The sequence below is a fragment of the Mesoplodon bidens genome, assembly GCF_964165515.1.
Source record: "Mesoplodon bidens genome assembly, chromosome: 14".
In the NCBI taxonomy this organism is placed as follows: Eukaryota; Metazoa; Chordata; class Mammalia; order Artiodactyla; family Ziphiidae; genus Mesoplodon; species Mesoplodon bidens.
This window is the reverse complement of record NC_138170.1, coordinates 67766973-67784213: the sequence shown is the minus strand read 5'-3', so window position 1 is coordinate 67784213 and position 17241 is coordinate 67766973. Positions and strand designations below refer to the sequence as shown.

Genomic DNA, 17241 nt, shown 5'->3' with positions numbered 1-17241 from the left:
CCGGACCGGGGTACAAACCTGTGTCCCCTGCATCGGCAGGAGGACTCTCAACCACTGCGCCACCAGGGAAGCCCCAGGGAGTTCCTTATAGAAGATTATCAGCTAGTACATATGGAATGATGTAATTAGGAAAAAAAAAATTTACCATGTTGCATCCTCTAATGAAATAATTCAGGCAACAATAAAAGTGGATGAAACCACTAAATGAAAGTTTGTTGGGAAACTTTAAAACACCTGGACCCATTCATCACTAAAAATGGACCGACCAACCTGACGGCAAGGCAGTATGAAGCATACTCAACCAGGTTCCTGGCACGAGTATGTCATGAGAAAAGAAGAGGGGTTGGAGAGACTGCTTTTGATTACAAAAAATTTAAGACAAAATAACGACACGTAATATATGGATTTGTTTGGATCCTGATTCAACAGTATAAAAAGCTGCTTTTGAGACAATCAAGGAAATTTGATTATGGATTGGACAATAAGGAAGAGTTTTGTTTTTTTTTTTTGCGGTACGCGGGCCTCTCACCGCTGTGGCCTCTCCCGTTGCGCAGCACAGGCTCCGGACACGCAGGCTCAGCGGCCATGGCTCACGGGCCCAGCCGCTCCAAGAGGCATGTGGGATTTTCCCAGACCGGGGCACGAACCCGTGTCCCCTGCATCGGCAGGCGGACTCTCAACCACTGCACCACCAGGGAAGCCCAAGGAAGAGTTTAATAAGTGTAATGACATGGTAAGCTTCCATATTTTTTAGAGACATACTGACGTTTGGAGGAGTAAAATGATATAATGACTGGGATTTGCTCTAATACAACTTCAGCAAGGAAAAAAAGGGAAACAAAAAGAAAGCGTATGTGGTGAATCTTGATAATTACTACACTTGGTGATGGGGATTCTTTGTATAGTTCACTGTACCTCTATGCTGCTTGAAATTTTTCAGTAAAACATACACACACACACACAAAACGGATGACTCTAACATTTTTTTTAGGCTTACCACAATGGTTAGACTCTCACAATCTGGACCCAATCCAACCTAAGTTAGCAGCTGTATCACTAATTGTCCACATAAGCCGAGGTTCTAGCTTTACCACACTACTTGACACTTTGGAATTGGCCAGTCATTTTAAGGCCTATTCTGTAGTCTAAGTTATTTCCTCTGTTGATCTGCATTCTCATTCTTTTCCAACTGGGAAACTTCTTATCCTTCAAGGACTAGGTCAGATGTTACCTGTGAAGTCTTCTCCAACCTCACTAGATCTCCTGGCAACATCCTGGGTTGCTTCCAATGAACTCTGTTCATACTACTAGTAGAATGTATCTCATACTGTAGCTATCATCTGTCTTCCTCCATCATGATGAGTACTCCTTAATGGCAGATAGCATAAAAATTACGGGCACAGTCTCTAGATCCAGAATGCCAGAGATCACATGCTGGTTTAGTTAGTGTTACCTTGGGCAACTAACTTAACCTCTCTGTGCCCCAGTTATCTCATCTATAAAATCGCACTTCATTGAGTGGTATTAATCTTCCTAAATGGATAAGAAAGGGACTACAACAGTTTATGACACACAGTAAATACTCAATACTAAGGATACAAAATATTAATATATTGTGTAACTATTTAATATAAATATCAATATGTTAGTTTAACTTAAATATTAATGTAATAATAATACTAAAATACTAAGGATAGGACTCTTATTTGTCCTTATTATACTTTTCCTCATATCTAGCTCAGTGTCTGGCACATAGATGCTCAATAAATGGTTGATGACTTGGATAGTTTCTGGTCTCCATACTGACCTTCACTTTGGCCCCAAAGCACTGGCATGGAGGTTGGTAGCAGGTGCTAAGAGGGGCTGGAGAGTCTGGACTCCTAACCTAAGCGGTGGCGATGCTAAAAGAGATAAAAGGCAGCAGAGTTGCTAAGTGTAGGGAGTATGTCATTTATTGACCCTGTGTTCCCCCACTCACTGGTCACTACTCTTGACTCGCAGCACAACAGGTACAGAACTGCAAGGGATCATGCCCAGCTCCGTGATCACCAGATCCACCAGTTCTGGGGGGGTCACATCATAGACCAGATTCAACAACCGTAGGGACGAGTGGTTCTGCCAGTCAGCCAGGGCCACATGTTCTCCTCGCTCACACAGCAGATCGTCAGGGTCATCTGCAATGGGAGGTGTACCCTTTTACGTACTTTTAAAAAATAAGCTGTGGGCTTCCCTTGTGGCACGGTGGTTAAGAATCCACCTTCCCCCCCCCCGCCCCCCCAAAAAAGAATCCACCTGCCAATGCAGGGGACACAGGTTCGAGCCCTTGTCCGGGAAGATCCCACGTGCTGTGGAGCAACCAAGCCACAACTACTGCGTCTGCGCTCTAGAGCCTGTGAGCCACAACTACTGAAGTCCGCACACCTAGAGCCCGTGTCTGCAGTGAGAAGCCCGCGCACCACAATGAAAAGTAACCCCCACTCGCTGCAACTAGAGAAAGCTCGCACACAGCAACGCACGCCCAACGCAGCCAAAAATAAATAAATAAAATAAATTTATAAAAAAATAAAAATAAAAAATAAGTTGTACTTCAACCTCCCCTCTCCCTCCCAAATCTTCTCAGGTCCCTGGAACCTTCTCTCCTGCCCTCCTGGGCCTCCTTACCTAGCTCATTAGAGACAAAGGCATCAGTCTGCACACGCTCACAAAACTTGTATGTTTCACAGCAGACCAGCACTGGCACATTATGGGCCCGTGCCACCAGGGCCAGCTGTGCTGTCCCTACCCGTGACATCACAGACCCGTTGGCCAGGAGTGCATGAGCTCCCAACAGCACCTTAGAAACCTATTTTGGAGAGTAGAGAGGAGGAAAAAAAATGTCATGTGTGACCAATGCAGAATAAGGTTCCCAACTCTTACCCAGGGCAGCAATATTAAGGCAATGGGTAACAAATCTTAATAAAGGCTCTTGGAAAACACCTGACCATTGACTCACTGCACCACCCACAGGAAAACTAAACTCTTTTGTCCTGTTCCCTCTCAGCGGCTACTAGTTTTATATAAGATTCTTACAATAGCTAGACATGCTATATAACATACTGTGGATGCTGCTTCTACTAAATATAAACACAGCTGTATAATTCTAGTATTTCTAGACAATCACAACGTTGGAAAGGCGAGACTATGTCTATACTACTATACCCTTTTACTCCAACTTTGGAGTCCTTTTCCTCTGCCCTCACCTCTGGGAGCACATAGGAAGCTGCAGGAATCAGCAGGTAGGAGGCAGGGACCCCAGCACGGACCAGAAAACGTAGCGTGTGCTTTCCCTCCAGCCGTGGCCGGCTGTCCACCACTACCACCCGAAACCGCCGGCCCTTAGCCCAAGCCTCCTGAAGAATTCGTGATACCAGAGATGAGCTGGAGTGAATGGAGAGGAGGATTCAGTTATAAATGTCACTGACTGATAGTCAGCTCATTCCAAAAGGGCAAAGGGGCAGTTCCTTCTTCAAATCATTTCACTCCCCGTTTTTCTCAGTCATAGGGTCTGGCCCATACCATCCATATACCAGGATCACATCTCCATTACTGATCTTCTCATAAGCAAAGCGTGAGATTGCCTCAGCTGCAAGCACAATCTTCTCTTTCACGTATAGATTGATGGCTGCTCGAAGTTCTGACTTGGCCTAAATGGAGCAAGATACTTATGGAACAAGAATTGGACACAACTTTCCCTTTGATTATCATGCTGGATGCTTGAATATGCATATAATGACAAGCCTAAAGGGGGCCCAGGTCAGACAGACCCACCACCTCCTTAACCCTTGACCAGGCAGACCAGAGAGTTGCCCCTTCTGGGAGCCCCGAACATGTTTCCAGCTCTATCCCCCAGGTGCATGCCTTGCTCATTCCTCATACTCATCACCTCCTCTTCCCGCTTGGAGCTGCTCACACCCGTGATCTCCTTGTTAAGGAACTTGATGGCGTTGTACATGCTCGCTGACAGGGGACGGCACTGAGTCAGGAAGCTATGAAAACAACACCTTGCATCTGTGCAACTCTTCACAGCTCACAAAGCTTTCACACTTAAAAACATTTTTTTAAAGAGAAGACAGAAAAATGAAAATAGAGGTAGACGAGCAAGAAAAGGGGTCCAAGTGCAATATAAATTCAGTATCTGGCATCGTTGGTTTTCTTGGCTTTGTGCATGTTAGACCTGGTATTTCTACTGATACAGTATTTCTATAGTTTCTCATACTGTTCAGTTTGACAGTCTTCAATAGTAACTAATACTATTTTTCTAGGGTGTCAAATTCAGAACCAGGCAGATCCATCTCCTGACCCTAAACATGGTCCTCAAGTAAATCGCTTGAGGAAATTGGATCCCAAAGATTACAGGAGGGGAATTTTGAAGTGTGTCCATATTTCACTGGAGATCAAAGAAGCCTAACTAAAAGAATTGTGGCTGACTCACATGATAACTTCTTCTTGAAAGGGCTATTTTATCTTGAAGATCATGAGTTTAGAGGAACTAAGGTGATTGGCAGTGGAAAGAATCAGAACGTGTGAAATTCCTTAAAAATTTATTGACTTAAATAACTTTGTCTGTGTTACACATAACAATAAAAAAAAAAAACCTTTACACTTTGGGAAAAAAAAAAGGGTCCAAGGAAAAGACTGAGCAAGGTGGGGTGGGAGTGGATGTGCAGTGGTCATCCTTACCTGAAGTAGGGCTTTAGTTTATTCACTAGGTCCCTTGACAGCTCTTCATTGGGAGGTGTGGTGTAATCCTGAATCACCTGTAGGGTACACAGGTTGATCAGCAAAATGCGCCCTAACAAGTCTCTGAAAGGGGGATAGGGTAAGCTTCTCTGAGGAAAGTCTTCTGAGGGTGGAGTCATTCCCTCTTCCCCCCCGAGATTACTCTGGGTGAGAGAAGCTGGGGTAGTGTTGGCGAAGGTGAGGCTGGATCATAAGAGGTAACAAAATGGGACATACCTGCTGCAAGGCACGAAGCAAAGCAATGCACCGGGCATTGGAGCCACTGACCAGGCCCTGGGAGTACTGCAGGCCAAGTCGCACCATGGCTGGGTGGATCACAGAGGATGGGATGCTGATGGGATGGTGGTGTCACACACTTTGCAAGGGAACTTGAGCACCTACCGCCCACCTGCCCCTGATGAAAAGGAACCTCCTTCACTCGCACAGACACCCCCATTTCCTCTAGAGTTCTGCCTTATGTTCATGCTTCTTTCCACAGATCCAACCTCAAGTTTCCAGTCACTTTCAAAACAGAATTACTAAAACTCCTCATGCTTAAAAGTTATTGACAATTTCATAAGCTCCTACCTCATAAACTGGGTCAGAGAGTTTTGTCTGCTGTACTGGGGTAGGTGGGAGAAGAGACTGACTTTGGATCCATAATCCTTTCGTGTAGGAACCTTGACAAAACAGGGAACAGGACCAAGAACCCAGAGTTTAAAACTGTGGGGTAATGCTGGGAAGGAAGAAGATGGTGAGCCCAATACCCACCCTTTTCCAGGGTCTCCCTTCGCCCCGTGCACCTTTTCTCCCTCTATTCCATCTCCCTAGGCTCTTTCTGGCCACACACCAAACCCACTTCCTACCTGCTGTCGTTCTGGTTTTTTAACAAGCCTCCTCAGAAGCGTGGGGTCATCCACCTGACTATGCTCCGGTAGACGCTTCACTCCTAGAAGATAACAATCGTGTTTTCAAGACACTGTAGGTGATAATGAGAAATCTGCTTTCAGGGCATAAGGGACATCAAGAAAGATTTGAGAGAGAGATGGAAAAAAACAGGAGAAAAGAGTAGAAAAAGAAACAGGGGTAGGATGAGGTTAAGGAGAGAATTGTGACCTCTGGGAACCAAGGTGAAAATTGGGAGCTGTTTTACTGTGGGGAAGCCTGAGCTAACATAGGCATTTGAATCAACAGAGGCCTTGAAGATACCTGAGGGGGTTTCTCCAGCTGTGCTGGGGCAGGCCTGAGAAGGTGGCCCTCCTTGGTCCCCTTTTCTTGCCTGCTTCAGGGCCCGCTCAGCCTCCTGCTTGGCCCGCCTTTCAGCTCGAAGTTCAGCCTTACTCCGACCTGCTGGAACTTTGTCCTTGGCACTGCCCAACTGACTGTCCAGTCCAGGCAGGTCTTTGGTTGGGCCTGCTAAAGATAGAAGGAAGAGGTGCCCAAGCCCTAGGTAGGTAATAGCTATGCCCCAACCAAAGCTTCTTTTCCTGTTTATCTAAACTTTTTCACTTTTCACTTGTTCAAACCAACTTTGTCCTGTCTCCCCGCCCCTTCTCTCCCACCACATCCCTTTACCAGCTCCACACCCCGGCCCTTTAAAAAAGCCCCCGCACCTTGGCATTGGGCTGCAGACACAGCAGAGCCAGTTTCTGGTTCTGCCCCCTTTTCCTCCTTCCGTTTCTTCTTCTGCTGTTTCTTTTCCTTCCGAAGCTGCAGCTTTTCTTCTTGGGTCATCTCCCTCCCCCCTGCCTAAGACACAGACATAGAACACTAATCTTCCCCAACAATTCCAAAAATGAATAAACACTACTGGATACTTACTAGTCTCCCACAGGATCCCTAATCCTTCCTAAGTCTCAGCAGGTACCTGTTACGAGCTTAGAGCCCACAGGGGTCGAACTTTCTCCTGCAGGTCACAGTCACATTACCATTAGGGATAAAAAAAGCTCTGTAAAATCTCTTGGCTTTACCAAGAAATAAAGTGAAACGGGGATGAAGATTGGGTCGGAACGAAGTTGACACGGCCTCCTGCGTACCGCCTGACAGGCGGCTAGGGAGGGCATCCGCACTTACCCCAGGCCGAGGAACAAGCTCCGCCTTCATCGCAGATCCCGAGTCTGCATCAGAAAACAGGGCACAAAGTGAACCAGAGAGGCTCCAGGAGGGTTTGCGGGGACACGTACTCGGCGCTGCTGGCTGCTGGGTCTGCATGACCACGGGCCCGCCACCAGGCGGGAGGTGAGCCGGGGATCGGCGTGGGGGACGCAGTGCGCGGCAGGATCAAAGGGAAGGGGGGCGGGGGAAGGCGGGAGCACGCACACCTCCCGGAGGAACAAGCCGGTACGCGGCACGGAGTGCGCCCGAGGCAGTGCGGACCAGAGTCCGGCATGGCGCGGGAACCGAACGACAGGGCCCAGAGGTACTCAGGGCCCATCAGCAGCCGTCCGAGGCCCGTCCGCTAGCGTACCTGTTTGTGCGCCCGGCCCTTCACTCACCCTCGCGAACAGCCACGGCCACGGCAGCCATCATCCTCCGTCCTAGGCTCCGCCCGCCTGGGTCACAGGGACTACAGCGCCCCCTGGGCCGACAGCCTCGGCGCGCAGCCCCAACCGGACTACAAGCCCCGAAGTGCTCTGGGGCTCTCTGCCCCTGGCTACGGGTCGCGATAAGGGCCGTCTCAGCTTTGGGCTCCCAATCCCGGCTGTCGGCTCTTGCCCTTTAGACTACAGTTCCCAGGATGCAGGGGGCGCTGCGCCCCAGAGCGGACTTCCCCAGCCCTTCCCACCTCTGATCGCAAGTCCCCCCCCCACCAAAATGGCGAGCGAGGCGGCGGGGACGCGCTGAGGAGCGGAGGCGAGCGTGCAAAGCCGCTGTGGCCCTCACAGTCCGGACCCGGCCGGGCCCTGCCGCAGGGAACATGCACTTTTCCATTCCTGAAACCGAGTCCCGCAGCGGGGACAGCGGCGGCTCCGCCTACGTGGTGAGGAGCGGCCGGAGCCCGGCCGGGCAGGGGCGGGGATAACGGGCCGGAGACCTCTCCGAGCGGCCTCCGAAGTCCGGCCGTCACCTTTCGGGCCTGGTCACAGGCCGCCGAGTCCCGACGGCCTCGCTGGGAGCTTATATTACGTCTCAGATTCATCCAAAGGTCTCCCCAGCTCCTGTAGGTCCTTTGTTCGGCCGCATCGCCTCCCCCGGCTGGGCCGCGGCTACTCTGGTGGGCGTCCCTGACCTCTTGGGGAGGAAGACTGCAGCCTGAGCGCCCGGGTTTCCCCCGACTGGTCCTTCTGCTTTGGGACCTGGCTCTGGGGAAAATCGACTGGCCACCTTTGGAAGATCTCGGCGCGTTGCTCAGGCGGAGCTGTGGCAGGCAACTTCCGGCCAGGGTTCTCAAGCCCCGCCAAAATGGCGAGCGAGGCGAGCGACCCTAAACAAGACCGCGACCCTAAACTGCTTGCCTGCTTTTGTGTCCTCAGGCCTATAACATTCACGTGAATGGAGTCCTGCACTGTCGGGTGCGCTACAGCCAACTCCTGGGGCTGCACGAGCAGGTGGGACCAGCACCCCTGCCTTGAGGCAGCTTCAAGCCCTTTTCTACGCCTGGGCATCAGTGTCTCCATTTCCCTCCTCGTCGCTTTCCCGTAGGCTGTAGTTCCCCTATAATCACTGCCACAGGGAAGGATTTGGTGCTTTATCTTAGCGTCTTACATTTCCGGGTAACTCCCAGGAAGCTTAATGTCTGCCAGTAACTGCTCCTCCCTATACCTACATACTCCCTCCTTTCTTCTCTGTCCCCATCTTACACAGCCTGTACACTGCCTGTGCCTGTGCATGGAGAAAACCCTTCCCCCTAAGCTGCCAAAGCACTTTCCTTCTGTCATCTATCTGAGCTGCAACTTGAAATTCTTTTCCCTGCTCATATTGATACAAACCATTCACCAGTTTCTGTCTGTGTTCCTTGACTCACCTGAGCGGGTGTAGCTGTTCCAGTTATCCTTATGTGTCTGTGATGTAACGTTTCTCTGTTCTCCTCACCAGATTCTGAGCTCTGTATTTAACTCGGTACAGAGTCCTGGTTTTACTGATAACTAGTTGTGCAACCCTGAGCAAGTTACCTGATTTCTTTGGGCCTTAGCTTCCGCAGCTGAAAAATGGAGTCATTGATCTGCAAAGTCCCTTTAAGTCCTAAAATACTGCGTGAATATATTTAGCTATTACTTAACTGTGCACATAAACTTTCCTTACACAGCCCTTTGCTTCCTGTGAGGGTTCAATGAACACAGCTTCGCTAGATAAGCAAGGGTCTCCCTAGGCCCTGGCCCTATACAAACCCTTCCCACACTGTGGAGGGACCGACTTGTACACTGTAAGATTGGAAAGAACATATATCTAGGACAGGAACGGCTCCCTTGGGATGCTGCCCCTGCCAAAGGAATGATTTCCTGGATGACCAGGGTAGACAGGGGAGCAGGGACTAAGGAAAGGGAAGGGGAGCCCAAGAGAACATTATGAATGTGGATTGCCTCTTCTCATTTGCTATGTTTATGTGAAGAGTTGTATCTCTTTCTCCCAATAGCTTCGGAAGGAATATGGGGCCAATGTGCTTCCTGCATTTCCCCCAAAGAAGCTTTTCTCTCTGACACCCGCTGAGGTAGAACAGAGGAGAGAGCAGTTAGAGAAGTACATGCAAGCTGGTGAGTGGTTGGAGGGAACTTTAGGCTGACTCTGTTGAGGACTGTGGACAGAGACTCAAAACAGCTGATTTTGTAGAAGGTCCTGAAGGAATCTGAGGATCTGGGAAGGCTATTGTTTTATCTATTATTTAATTAGCAAAAGTAAATAGCATGCAAGGATGCTCTGGTATCTAGGTGCCAGCAAAGCAATTTGGGCACTGACGTCTATGAGAAATACTAATATAGCACTAACTAGTCTTAAAGCAGTTTCGATCGGCGGGGAGAACTTAATTTGTATCTGACGTGCTTTAGATGAACATTATTTTTCCCTAGTTCTATAGACTGGACTCAACTAGATGGTAGCCAAGGGTGGGGCAGGTGAAGAATTTATGCAAACAGTGAGTGAGGTGAGGCCAGTTGGGAGATGTGACAAGCCACCATCAGCCCAGGAAAGGGGACCTGGGGGGCCTGCCAAAAAGAGAACTGGGGGGATCCAAGAGGGAATCATAAGTTATTAGAACATCATTCTCTTGTCCCCACAGTTCGGCAAGACCCCTTGCTTGGGAGCAGTGAGACCTTCAATAGTTTCCTGCGTCGGGCACAACAGGTAAGGCTTTGGATGCCAAGTTTTAAGGGAAGCACCTTCCTTCAGGGCCACATCATTTTAATGAGGTGGGTACAGAGGAGCCATCCTGGCACCTTTCCGTATGGAATGGGGCTTCTGCTGTACCAGTGAAATCAAGGAAACCCAGTCTATAATTAAACAGCTGAGAACAGAGTCACCAGAGGGACCTACAATACAGCATAGTTGGGAAGGGTCAGAGCTGGATGCTGGGCATGTTGTTAACAAGGCGCCTCCCATTCCCGTGTATGCTCACAACCAGGAGACACAGCAGGTCCCAACAGAAGAGGTCTCCTTGGAAGTGCTACTTAGCAACGGGCAGAAAGTTCTGGTCAATGTGCTAACTTCAGATCAGACTGAGGATGTCCTGGAGGTGAGGCCCTTGTTCTGCACTGCCCCTCCTCCCCCTGCACCCCAGGTTCCCAGGCTTGGGGTGATTGGAACCATCCAGCATGATGAGCGGTATTTCCTTCCCTATTCCTAGGCTGTGGCTGCAAAGCTGGATCTTCCAGATGACTTGATCGGATACTTTAGTCTCTTTCTTGTTCGAGAAAAAGAGGATGGGGCCTTTTCGTGTGAGTTTGTCTGGACTTTACAGCTTCCCTCTGTTTCCGCTAGTGAATTTGCCTGTCTCCCCCAAGAATGTGGCATTTCCCCAGGGCTTCTCTCTTGAATTCCCTCTCCTGAGTTTCATTACATTTTCTTTTTCTTTTCTTTTTTTTTTTTTTTTTAAACCCATAGTTGTACGGAAGTTGCAAGAATTTGAGCTGCCTTATGTGTCTGTTGCCAGTCTTCGGAGTCAAGAGTATAAGATTATGCTAAGGAAGAGGTCAGGGCTGGGCTTGGAGGAGGGAGAGGGTGCTGGACTGGATTATGGGGCCACGTATTGAGACAGAATAATCTGGACAAGGAGGTAGTGCTGGGTGTTTCTACCAGGCCTCCCAAGCTTCCTCCAACTGTATCACCATTAGCCCCATACATAGTTCCAGATTGCTCCGGTTTTGCCCCTTTTCCATTCTGCCTCTTGCCTTCCCCCAGCTTAGCCCCATTACCCCTTTCCACCCCTTGGCCTCACAGTTATTGGGACTCTGCCTATGATGACGATGTCATGGAGAACCGGGTTGGCCTGAACCTGCTTTATGCTCAGGTGAGCTTGGAGCTGCCTCAGAACCCTTCCCCTGAAAATGGCTCTGGTGTCCCTCTGCCAAGAAAACTCCTTTCGTATCTTTGCTGCCAGTTCATGGGGAAGTTTCTAGAATACTCTCAGGGCATCCGGCACAACCTCTACTCTCCCTGCTTTGTAAGCTGATATGGTCAAGGACTCAACTGTGAAGAGCTTGCTCAAATGTGGGGCTAGGGGTCAGGCTGGACAGAGGTAACTGGACACCCTGGGTCTCTGAATGGGAGCCCCGAACACCCCACCCCTTGTCTCCGCTGTAGACAGTATCAGACATTGAGCGTGGGTGGATCCTAGTCACCAAGGAGCAGCACCGGCAGCTCAAATCACTGCAAGAGAAGGTCTCCAAGAAGGAGGTGAGCCCTGCCTCCCTGTCTGCCTCCAAGGGGTTGCCTCCTCTGGGCTGTCCCACTTCCCCTCCTGACCCGTCCCGCGTGCTGACTGGGTTTCAGTTCCTGCGGCTGGCCCAGACGCTGCGGCACTATGGCTACTTGCGCTTTGATGCCTGTGTGGCTGACTTCCCGGAGAAGGACTGTCCAGTGGTGGTGAGCGCAGGCAACAGTGAGCTCAGCCTCCAGCTCCGCCTGCCTGGCCAGCAGCTCCGTGAAGGCTCCTTCCGGGTCACCCGCATGCGGTGCTGGCGGGTCACCTCCTCTGTGAGTTGGGGTAGGAGGGGGAGCCCTTTGGGATGGAGGCCCGGCAAGCCTTGAGCTTCGGGAGTGGGCTGGAGTGGGTCAGGGAGAGGCACATCGGTCAGAATGAGCTCAGCCTAATTCTTGCCCTTCCTCTCCCAGGTGCCACTGCCCAGTGGAGGCACAAGCAGCCCAGGTCGCGGCCGGGGTGAGGTGCGCCTGGAACTGGCTTTTGAATACCTCATGAGCAAGGACCGGCTACAGTGGGTCACCATCACCAGCCCCCAGGTGTGAGCCCACCCTCAGGCCTCCTCTGGAGCCCATTGCACCGTCTCTCTTAGATACCCAAGTCTAGGGCTTCCAGGACTCCATGTGAGTGGGAGCCCTTGTCTTAGGGGTGCTGGGCTCAGGATGACCACCCAGTCAGGCTGAGCTCTCTCCTTGCCCTCAGGCTATCATGATGAGCATCTGCTTGCAGTCCATGGTAGATGAACTGATGGTGAAGAAATCCGGCGGCAGTATCAGGAAGGTAAGCAGCAAGCACAGACCAAGCAGCCGAGTGGTTGTGCTCTCCTTGCCGTTTGTCCTAGGTGTGATGCCTCTCCTGAGAGGGAGGGGAAGGGATTGGGATTCCAAAGGGAGTGATCAGCCCTTATCAGCACCTCATGTCTCCATCCCCAGATGCTACGCCGGCGGGTGGGGGGCACCCTGAGACGCTCAGACAGCCAGCAAGCAGTGAAGTCCCCACCGCTGCTTGTAAGTACTACTCCCTGGTCAGTCCCCAGCCCCCAGGCCTTGTGTCACCTCCCCAGTGAGGTCTCTGATGCCTCTGCCTCCTCCTCCCCAGGAGTCACCTGATGCCAGCCGGGAGTCCATGGTCAAACTCTCAGTGAGTTTCCCACGAGGGTTGGTGAGGTTGGTATTTGTAGGGGACCTTAGGGAGGCTTGAGCCCTCTGACCCCAACCCTGCCTTTATTACAGAGCAAGCTGAGTGCCGTGAGCTTGCGGGGGATTGGCACTCCCAGTACAGATGCCAGTGCCAGTGATGTCCACGGCAATTTCGCCTTTGAGGGCATTGGAGATGAGGATCTGTGATCTCCAGAGCTCGGATGTCTGCCCTCTACCCTGGAGGAGTGTTCAGAAACTTGCCCTGTGCCTGTATCCCCCAAACTGGGGTATTTTTCTTCGTATTGTCCCCTTTTCTCCTCGGCCAGGGGCCTCCTAACCTGCCTTCCCTTCCCCTCCCCAGGGCTGGCTATACAAAGGATCGCTCAGAGCTGGCCTTCAATGCCAAATTAGCATTTAGTATTTTGCACAAAGTCCACGGGACCATGGCTACCTGCCTGGGGAGGAACCACAACTCCCCCCCAGGCTGCTTCTGGCTTCTCGGGGCCATGAGCCAAGGGGATGGGCAGAGGTCTGTGTATGGTCTGGCCCAGCTCCCCGTCATTAAACTCAGCCTGACTGCTGCCTACCTCTGGTTCCCTCACTGCCCCTGCTCCCCCCATCACAGCACGGACTGCTGTGCTACGGGCGAGGCCAAGCCGTGCTTGCCACCGCCAACTCAGCATAGACGTGGCTTTGTTAGTGTTTCCTTTATTATAAAGCACTGAAATAAGTTAAATAAACAGGTGCGAGGCTGGACAGTCCCCCAGCCAGTTCATCCACCGCCCCTGGGAGCAGTGGAGGTGGATACAGGGCCCTTCTCACTGAGCTTATGAAGTCGCATCAGTCAAGGCAAGGCCCCCCTGGTCCATATGGGCCTCCCGCCCATGGGGTTTGGACTGGTCCGTATAGTGCCTAGGTTAGTCTGTGTGGAGCCCCTGGCCAGCGGGGGAGGAAGGTAAAGGTGGCTTCTGGTCCATCTGTATAAAACATACAGGAGGGTCAGGGCTAATTCATAGAGCCCTAGGGGAGAAGGACCTAGTTCAGGGTGAGTCTGTGTGGAGAGCTCGGCTACCAGTGGCACCCAGGGCTGTTGGGCCCCGAGAGCTCAAAACAGAGGGGGGACTGTGAGGTGGCGCCCAGCCCTCAGAGGCAGAGAGGCCCGGCCCTCCTGCCCCACCATGGCCGTGCACCTTCTGGTGGCGTTTGTAGTTGTCCCAGTGGCCCGTGGTATAGGCGCAGGTGGCACAGCGGAAGGGCTTCTCGCCTGTGTGCCGCAGCATGTGGCGTTTGAGGTTCATGCTCTGGTTGCAGCTGTAGTTGCAAAGACTACACCGGAAAGGTTTGTCCCCAGAGTGGATTCGACCGTGACGCTTGAGGTTAGCCAGGTTGCCACAGGCATAGGGGCAGAGGGGGCACTTGTAGGGCTTCTCTCCTGTGTGGACGCGCTGGTGCCGTTTCAGGTTATCCAGATGAGCAGAGGCGTAAGGACAGCGGGCACAGCGGAAGGGCTTCTCACCACTGTGCGTCTTCATGTGCCGAGCCAAGTGGTTGGGATAGTGAGTGGCAAAGGGGCAGAGGCTACAGGCAAAGCCTTTGTCACTGGGGCCCTGGGGTCCACCACTGGCGCCACTTCCAGTCTCTCCTCGCATGCAGCGCCCACACATGGCGGCTCCCAGCCGACTACCCTCCCCCTCTTCCAGCTCTTGTCCACAGTTCCGGCAGGTCCAAGGGAACAGCAGCTCTGGCAGTGGTTCTGATCCAGTCCCACATAGGCCTTCCCCTTCTCCCCTCAGCTGCCCACAGTCCGGCAGGAAACTGGCACCACCTGGTGGCACATGGAGGCTCAAATCTGGAAGCAGCAGGGCATCTGTGGAGACAGTGAGACCTGGGCTATGAATCCAAGTACCCCTAAGGCCACCCACCCACGTCCCAGGTTCTTTGGTCCCTGGCTTTTTACCTTCAGGTCGCCGGGGCACTGCCCCCTCCTGCTCTGTGGGACTGGGAGGCCGGGCAGGACGTGGAGCACAGCAGCGGAAGCCACAGGTCGGGCAGGGAGGAGTGGGGGGCCCCGCATGGGTGCGCTGATGCCGCCTCAGGTTGCCCAGGCTGCTGCAGGCAAAGGGGCAGTGGGGACAGCGGTAGGGCTTCTCGCCAGTGTGGGTGCGAGTATGTCGCGTCAGGTTGACGAGCTGGGCTGAGGCGTAGGGGCAGCGGCCACAGCGGAACGGCTTCTCCCCGCTGTGTGTCTGCATGTGCCGCTTCAGGTGGCTCGAGTAGTGGGACACGAAGGCGCAGAGGCGGCATGAGTATAGTAGCCGTGGGGGCAGCGGGGGCCCCCCACCCGGCCCTCCTGCCCCACAACACGGCCCCTCACCTGTGGGCCCCCCACACAGCTGGCAGGCTGGGCCTGGCCTCTCACCCCTGGCCTCCCCTGGACCCCTGGCTGGCTCCTCAACTTCACTCTCCGCACTTAGTGCCCGGCCGCCCCCAGACTCGTCGTCGCTCAGCCCATAGGGAAGCCCAGGCCTGGCCCCCAGAGAGTCTCCTGGTGAGACAGACATGAGAAGAGACATCAACACAGGCTAGGAACAGACTCCAAACTCCCTTTCTCACTTGCGGTCTCCCCACTTGCTGGGCTCCACCCTTTTCTTCAATTCAATGATCCTAAAAATTGAACACAAATCATCTACCACCAAGTCTGGACTAACCTAGTGATGACAGAGTTGTACATAGGACCAGTGAATGGAAAAAGACCAAGGGCTCACGGTGGAGCACATACTGAAATGAATCAATAAATAATTAACTGATTCTTGGGATAAGAAAGTAAAAATACACAAGGCAGAGCCCTGATACTTTTTTCTAGTGCCTCTATCAGTAAGGACTCTTAGTTTTTATTTTACAATCACCTCCATACTATCTCAAGAGGCAAAATTTGGAGGGAAGAGGAAACAAAGTAACGCATGTAATACCACTTCTAAGCCTAAAGGATGGGTTCTCTTTTACGTGGATTCTCTCAATGACTTTCAAAATCATCCTTCAGAAGTGGCATTAGTGGATAGGTAGTACAGCAAACTAGGATGGGGTGATGCTAAGATCACAGGGAAGAGGAATGTGGAAGGGTATTTCAGGGCAAAGACTAATACCTCCATACAGGAGGAGTGTATGCTGCAGGTGAAAGGGAGATTAGATGTAAGTACTAACTTGAATGAGGTTGCTTCCCAGAACCTCTTAAAAATAAACTCATCTAAGGAATGGGCTAGGGAGCGGGATGAAGTTATTAAAAGGGCATTTACTTTTAACCAGTTGTTCCGTATGATTTCTCTACCGTCCTATTCATACCACCTTTGAACCAGGCCCCAGAACTTGACCTCAACAAAGTGATGGACCATCAGGCAAATGAAGAAATCTAGCTCAAATCTAAACTGAACCAGCCCCAGTGGCAGGAAACGGTGTTTTTGCTCACTGGCACTATACTCTAACCCGCCTCCTAAAGGCTGGGGTTCCAGCGGTCACTTCCTTAAGTCCCCCAAACCCACCTTCAGAGTCTCTCTCGAAGCCCATGAGCTGGTCGCTGTTGCCGTCACCTTCCTCCTCTTCCTCTTCTTCCTCAAACTCCAGATCCTGGCCTAGTAGCAAATCACTCTCCAATACCAGGGCCCCGGGTCCTTCGTCGAGGGAGTCTTCGGTATCCACTGAAGAGGGGAAGAGGCTTGTAGATCCTCCCTCAGGAACCGGGCCCATCATTCGCACCCGGGGAGCCAGCCCTCGCAGACCGTACTTCCCGCACTCGTAGACCCTCTCGGGTTCCGTTAGTATCTCGATGGGAAGCTAGGAGTCCAGATCGCCCACCCCATCCCTCAAGAGTCCCCCTCCACCCAGACCTGAACCCACACCACTGACCCCACCCCCGCTCCTCCCCGCTCGCAGCCCCTGACCCCTGACCTTTGACCCCCTCGCATTTCACGGGCTGCGGGTGGCTTTGCTTCCTTCGGGGCATCGTGACCGGCTCCAGCCCGACGCGCCTCCGGCCTGCGGCCGCCCGGCCCCGCCCCTCCCAATTCGGCCCGCCCGCCCTTCCTCTCAGGGCCCGCGGGCCGCCCCCATGCAGCGGCGCGGGCCCCGGGCAGCCCCCGGCCCTGGCCCCGGCGCCCAGCTCAGGCCGCTCCCGCCGCCGCCGCCGCCGCCGCCGCGTCCATTCATGGAGCCCCCTACCCCCGCCCTACGGAGACCAGCTGGTACCTCCGTACTCGCTTCCGCTTCCGCTGTCGCAGAGCCACACGGGACGCGTAGTCCGTGGAAAGCAGAAGCCCCGAAAGCGTCCACAGCGTGACCAGGAAGTGATTGTGACGGAAGCAAGCGGGCGAGCCAATCAGGGATCAGATGAAAACTGGCCGGCAAGGAGGGCAGGTCAAACCGTGACCCTGGCTTTAGTCTTAAGGGTCGCCTGGCCGGTCCTGACCCCTCCCTGGAGGAACAGGGAAATCGTTCCCCACC

At 52.6% G+C, this 17241-nt stretch overlaps 3 protein-coding genes across 9 annotated transcripts; 1 reads left to right on the top strand and 2 right to left on the bottom strand.

Moving 5' to 3' along the window:
* Nucleotides 1–1582: 1582 nt before the first annotated feature.
* Nucleotides 1583–7386, bottom strand: EIF2B4 (eukaryotic translation initiation factor 2B subunit delta). Of its 6 annotated transcripts, none has more exons than XM_081254975.1 (13): nt 7254–7386; nt 6832–6875; nt 6372–6507; nt 5968–6174; nt 5625–5707; nt 5347–5438; nt 4996–5110; nt 4720–4796; nt 3923–4025; nt 3556–3683; nt 3240–3417; nt 2662–2842; nt 1585–2174 (listed from the first exon to the last, which is right to left on the bottom strand). In XM_081254975.1, the coding sequence occupies exons 1-13, from the start codon at nt 7285–7287 to the stop codon at nt 1975–1977; spliced, it is 1578 nt and encodes a 525-aa protein (XP_081111101.1). In that variant the 5' UTR covers nt 7288–7386; the 3' UTR covers nt 1585–1974. The 6 variants fall into 6 exon arrangements, with proteins under 6 accessions (XP_081111099.1, XP_081111100.1, XP_081111104.1 ...); XM_081254976.1 differs by having other exon boundaries at nt 5968–6171; XM_081254977.1 differs by having other exon boundaries at nt 7226–7297.
* Nucleotides 7387–7546: 160 nt separating this feature from the next.
* On the top strand, nt 7547–13333 carry SNX17 (sorting nexin 17). Of its 2 annotated transcripts, XM_081254980.1 has the most exons (15): nt 7547–7738; nt 8232–8306; nt 9332–9449; nt 9971–10035; nt 10313–10423; nt 10535–10625; nt 10792–10879; nt 11128–11197; nt 11491–11583; nt 11680–11883; nt 12022–12147; nt 12311–12388; nt 12541–12615; nt 12707–12748; nt 12841–13333. In XM_081254980.1, the coding sequence occupies exons 1-15, from the start codon at nt 7676–7678 to the stop codon at nt 12952–12954; spliced, it is 1413 nt and encodes a 470-aa protein (XP_081111106.1). In that variant the 5' UTR covers nt 7547–7675; the 3' UTR covers nt 12955–13333. The 2 variants fall into 2 exon arrangements, with proteins under 2 accessions (XP_081111106.1, XP_081111107.1); XM_081254981.1 differs by lacking the exon at nt 8232–8306.
* A 105-nt stretch (nt 13334–13438) lies between these two features.
* ZNF513 (zinc finger protein 513) lies at nt 13439–16865 on the bottom strand. Its single transcript, XM_081254979.1, has 4 exons — nt 16690–16865; nt 16284–16439; nt 14705–15292; nt 13439–14614 (listed from the first exon to the last, which is right to left on the bottom strand). The coding sequence occupies exons 1-4, from the start codon at nt 16742–16744 to the stop codon at nt 13788–13790; spliced, it is 1626 nt and encodes a 541-aa protein (XP_081111105.1). The 5' UTR covers nt 16745–16865; the 3' UTR covers nt 13439–13787.
* Nucleotides 16866–17241: the final 376 nt, after the last annotated feature.

What these genes read in the sequence shown, in the direction of transcription:
- ZNF513 (XM_081254979.1), bottom strand. Translation starts at nt 16,744, where the DNA reads ATGCCCCGAAGGAAGCAAAGCCACCCGCAGCCCGTGAAATGCGAGGGG. An exon ending in CTTCGAGAGAGACTCTGAAG is followed by an intron (nt 15,293 to 16,283) that starts GTGGGTTTGGGG and finishes CTGTCTCACCAG; the next exon opens with GAGACTCTCTGGGGGCCAGG. An exon ending in AGTGCCCCGGCGACCTGAAG is followed by an intron (nt 14,615 to 14,704) that starts GTAAAAAGCCAG and finishes CTGTCTCCACAG; the next exon opens with ATGCCCTGCTGCTTCCAGAT.
- EIF2B4 (XM_081254973.1), bottom strand. Translation starts at nt 6,969, where the DNA reads ATGCAGACCCAGCAGCCAGCAGCGCCGAGTACGTGTCCCCGCAAACCC. An exon ending in AGCTGGAGAAACCCCCTCAG is followed by an intron (nt 5,708 to 5,967) that starts GTATCTTCAAGG and finishes GTTATCTTCTAG; the next exon opens with GAGTGAAGCGTCTACCGGAG. An exon ending in AAAAACCAGAACGACAGCAG is followed by an intron (nt 5,439 to 5,624) that starts GTAGGAAGTGGG and finishes TGTTTTGTCAAG; the next exon opens with GTTCCTACACGAAAGGATTA.
- SNX17 (XM_081254980.1), top strand. Translation starts at nt 7,676, where the DNA reads ATGCACTTTTCCATTCCTGAAACCGAGTCCCGCAGCGGGGACAGCGGC. An exon ending in AAGATTATGCTAAGGAAGAG is followed by an intron (nt 10,880 to 11,127) that starts GTCAGGGCTGGG and finishes TTGGCCTCACAG; the next exon opens with TTATTGGGACTCTGCCTATG. An exon ending in TGAAGTCCCCACCGCTGCTT is followed by an intron (nt 12,616 to 12,706) that starts GTAAGTACTACT and finishes CCTCCTCCCCAG; the next exon opens with GAGTCACCTGATGCCAGCCG.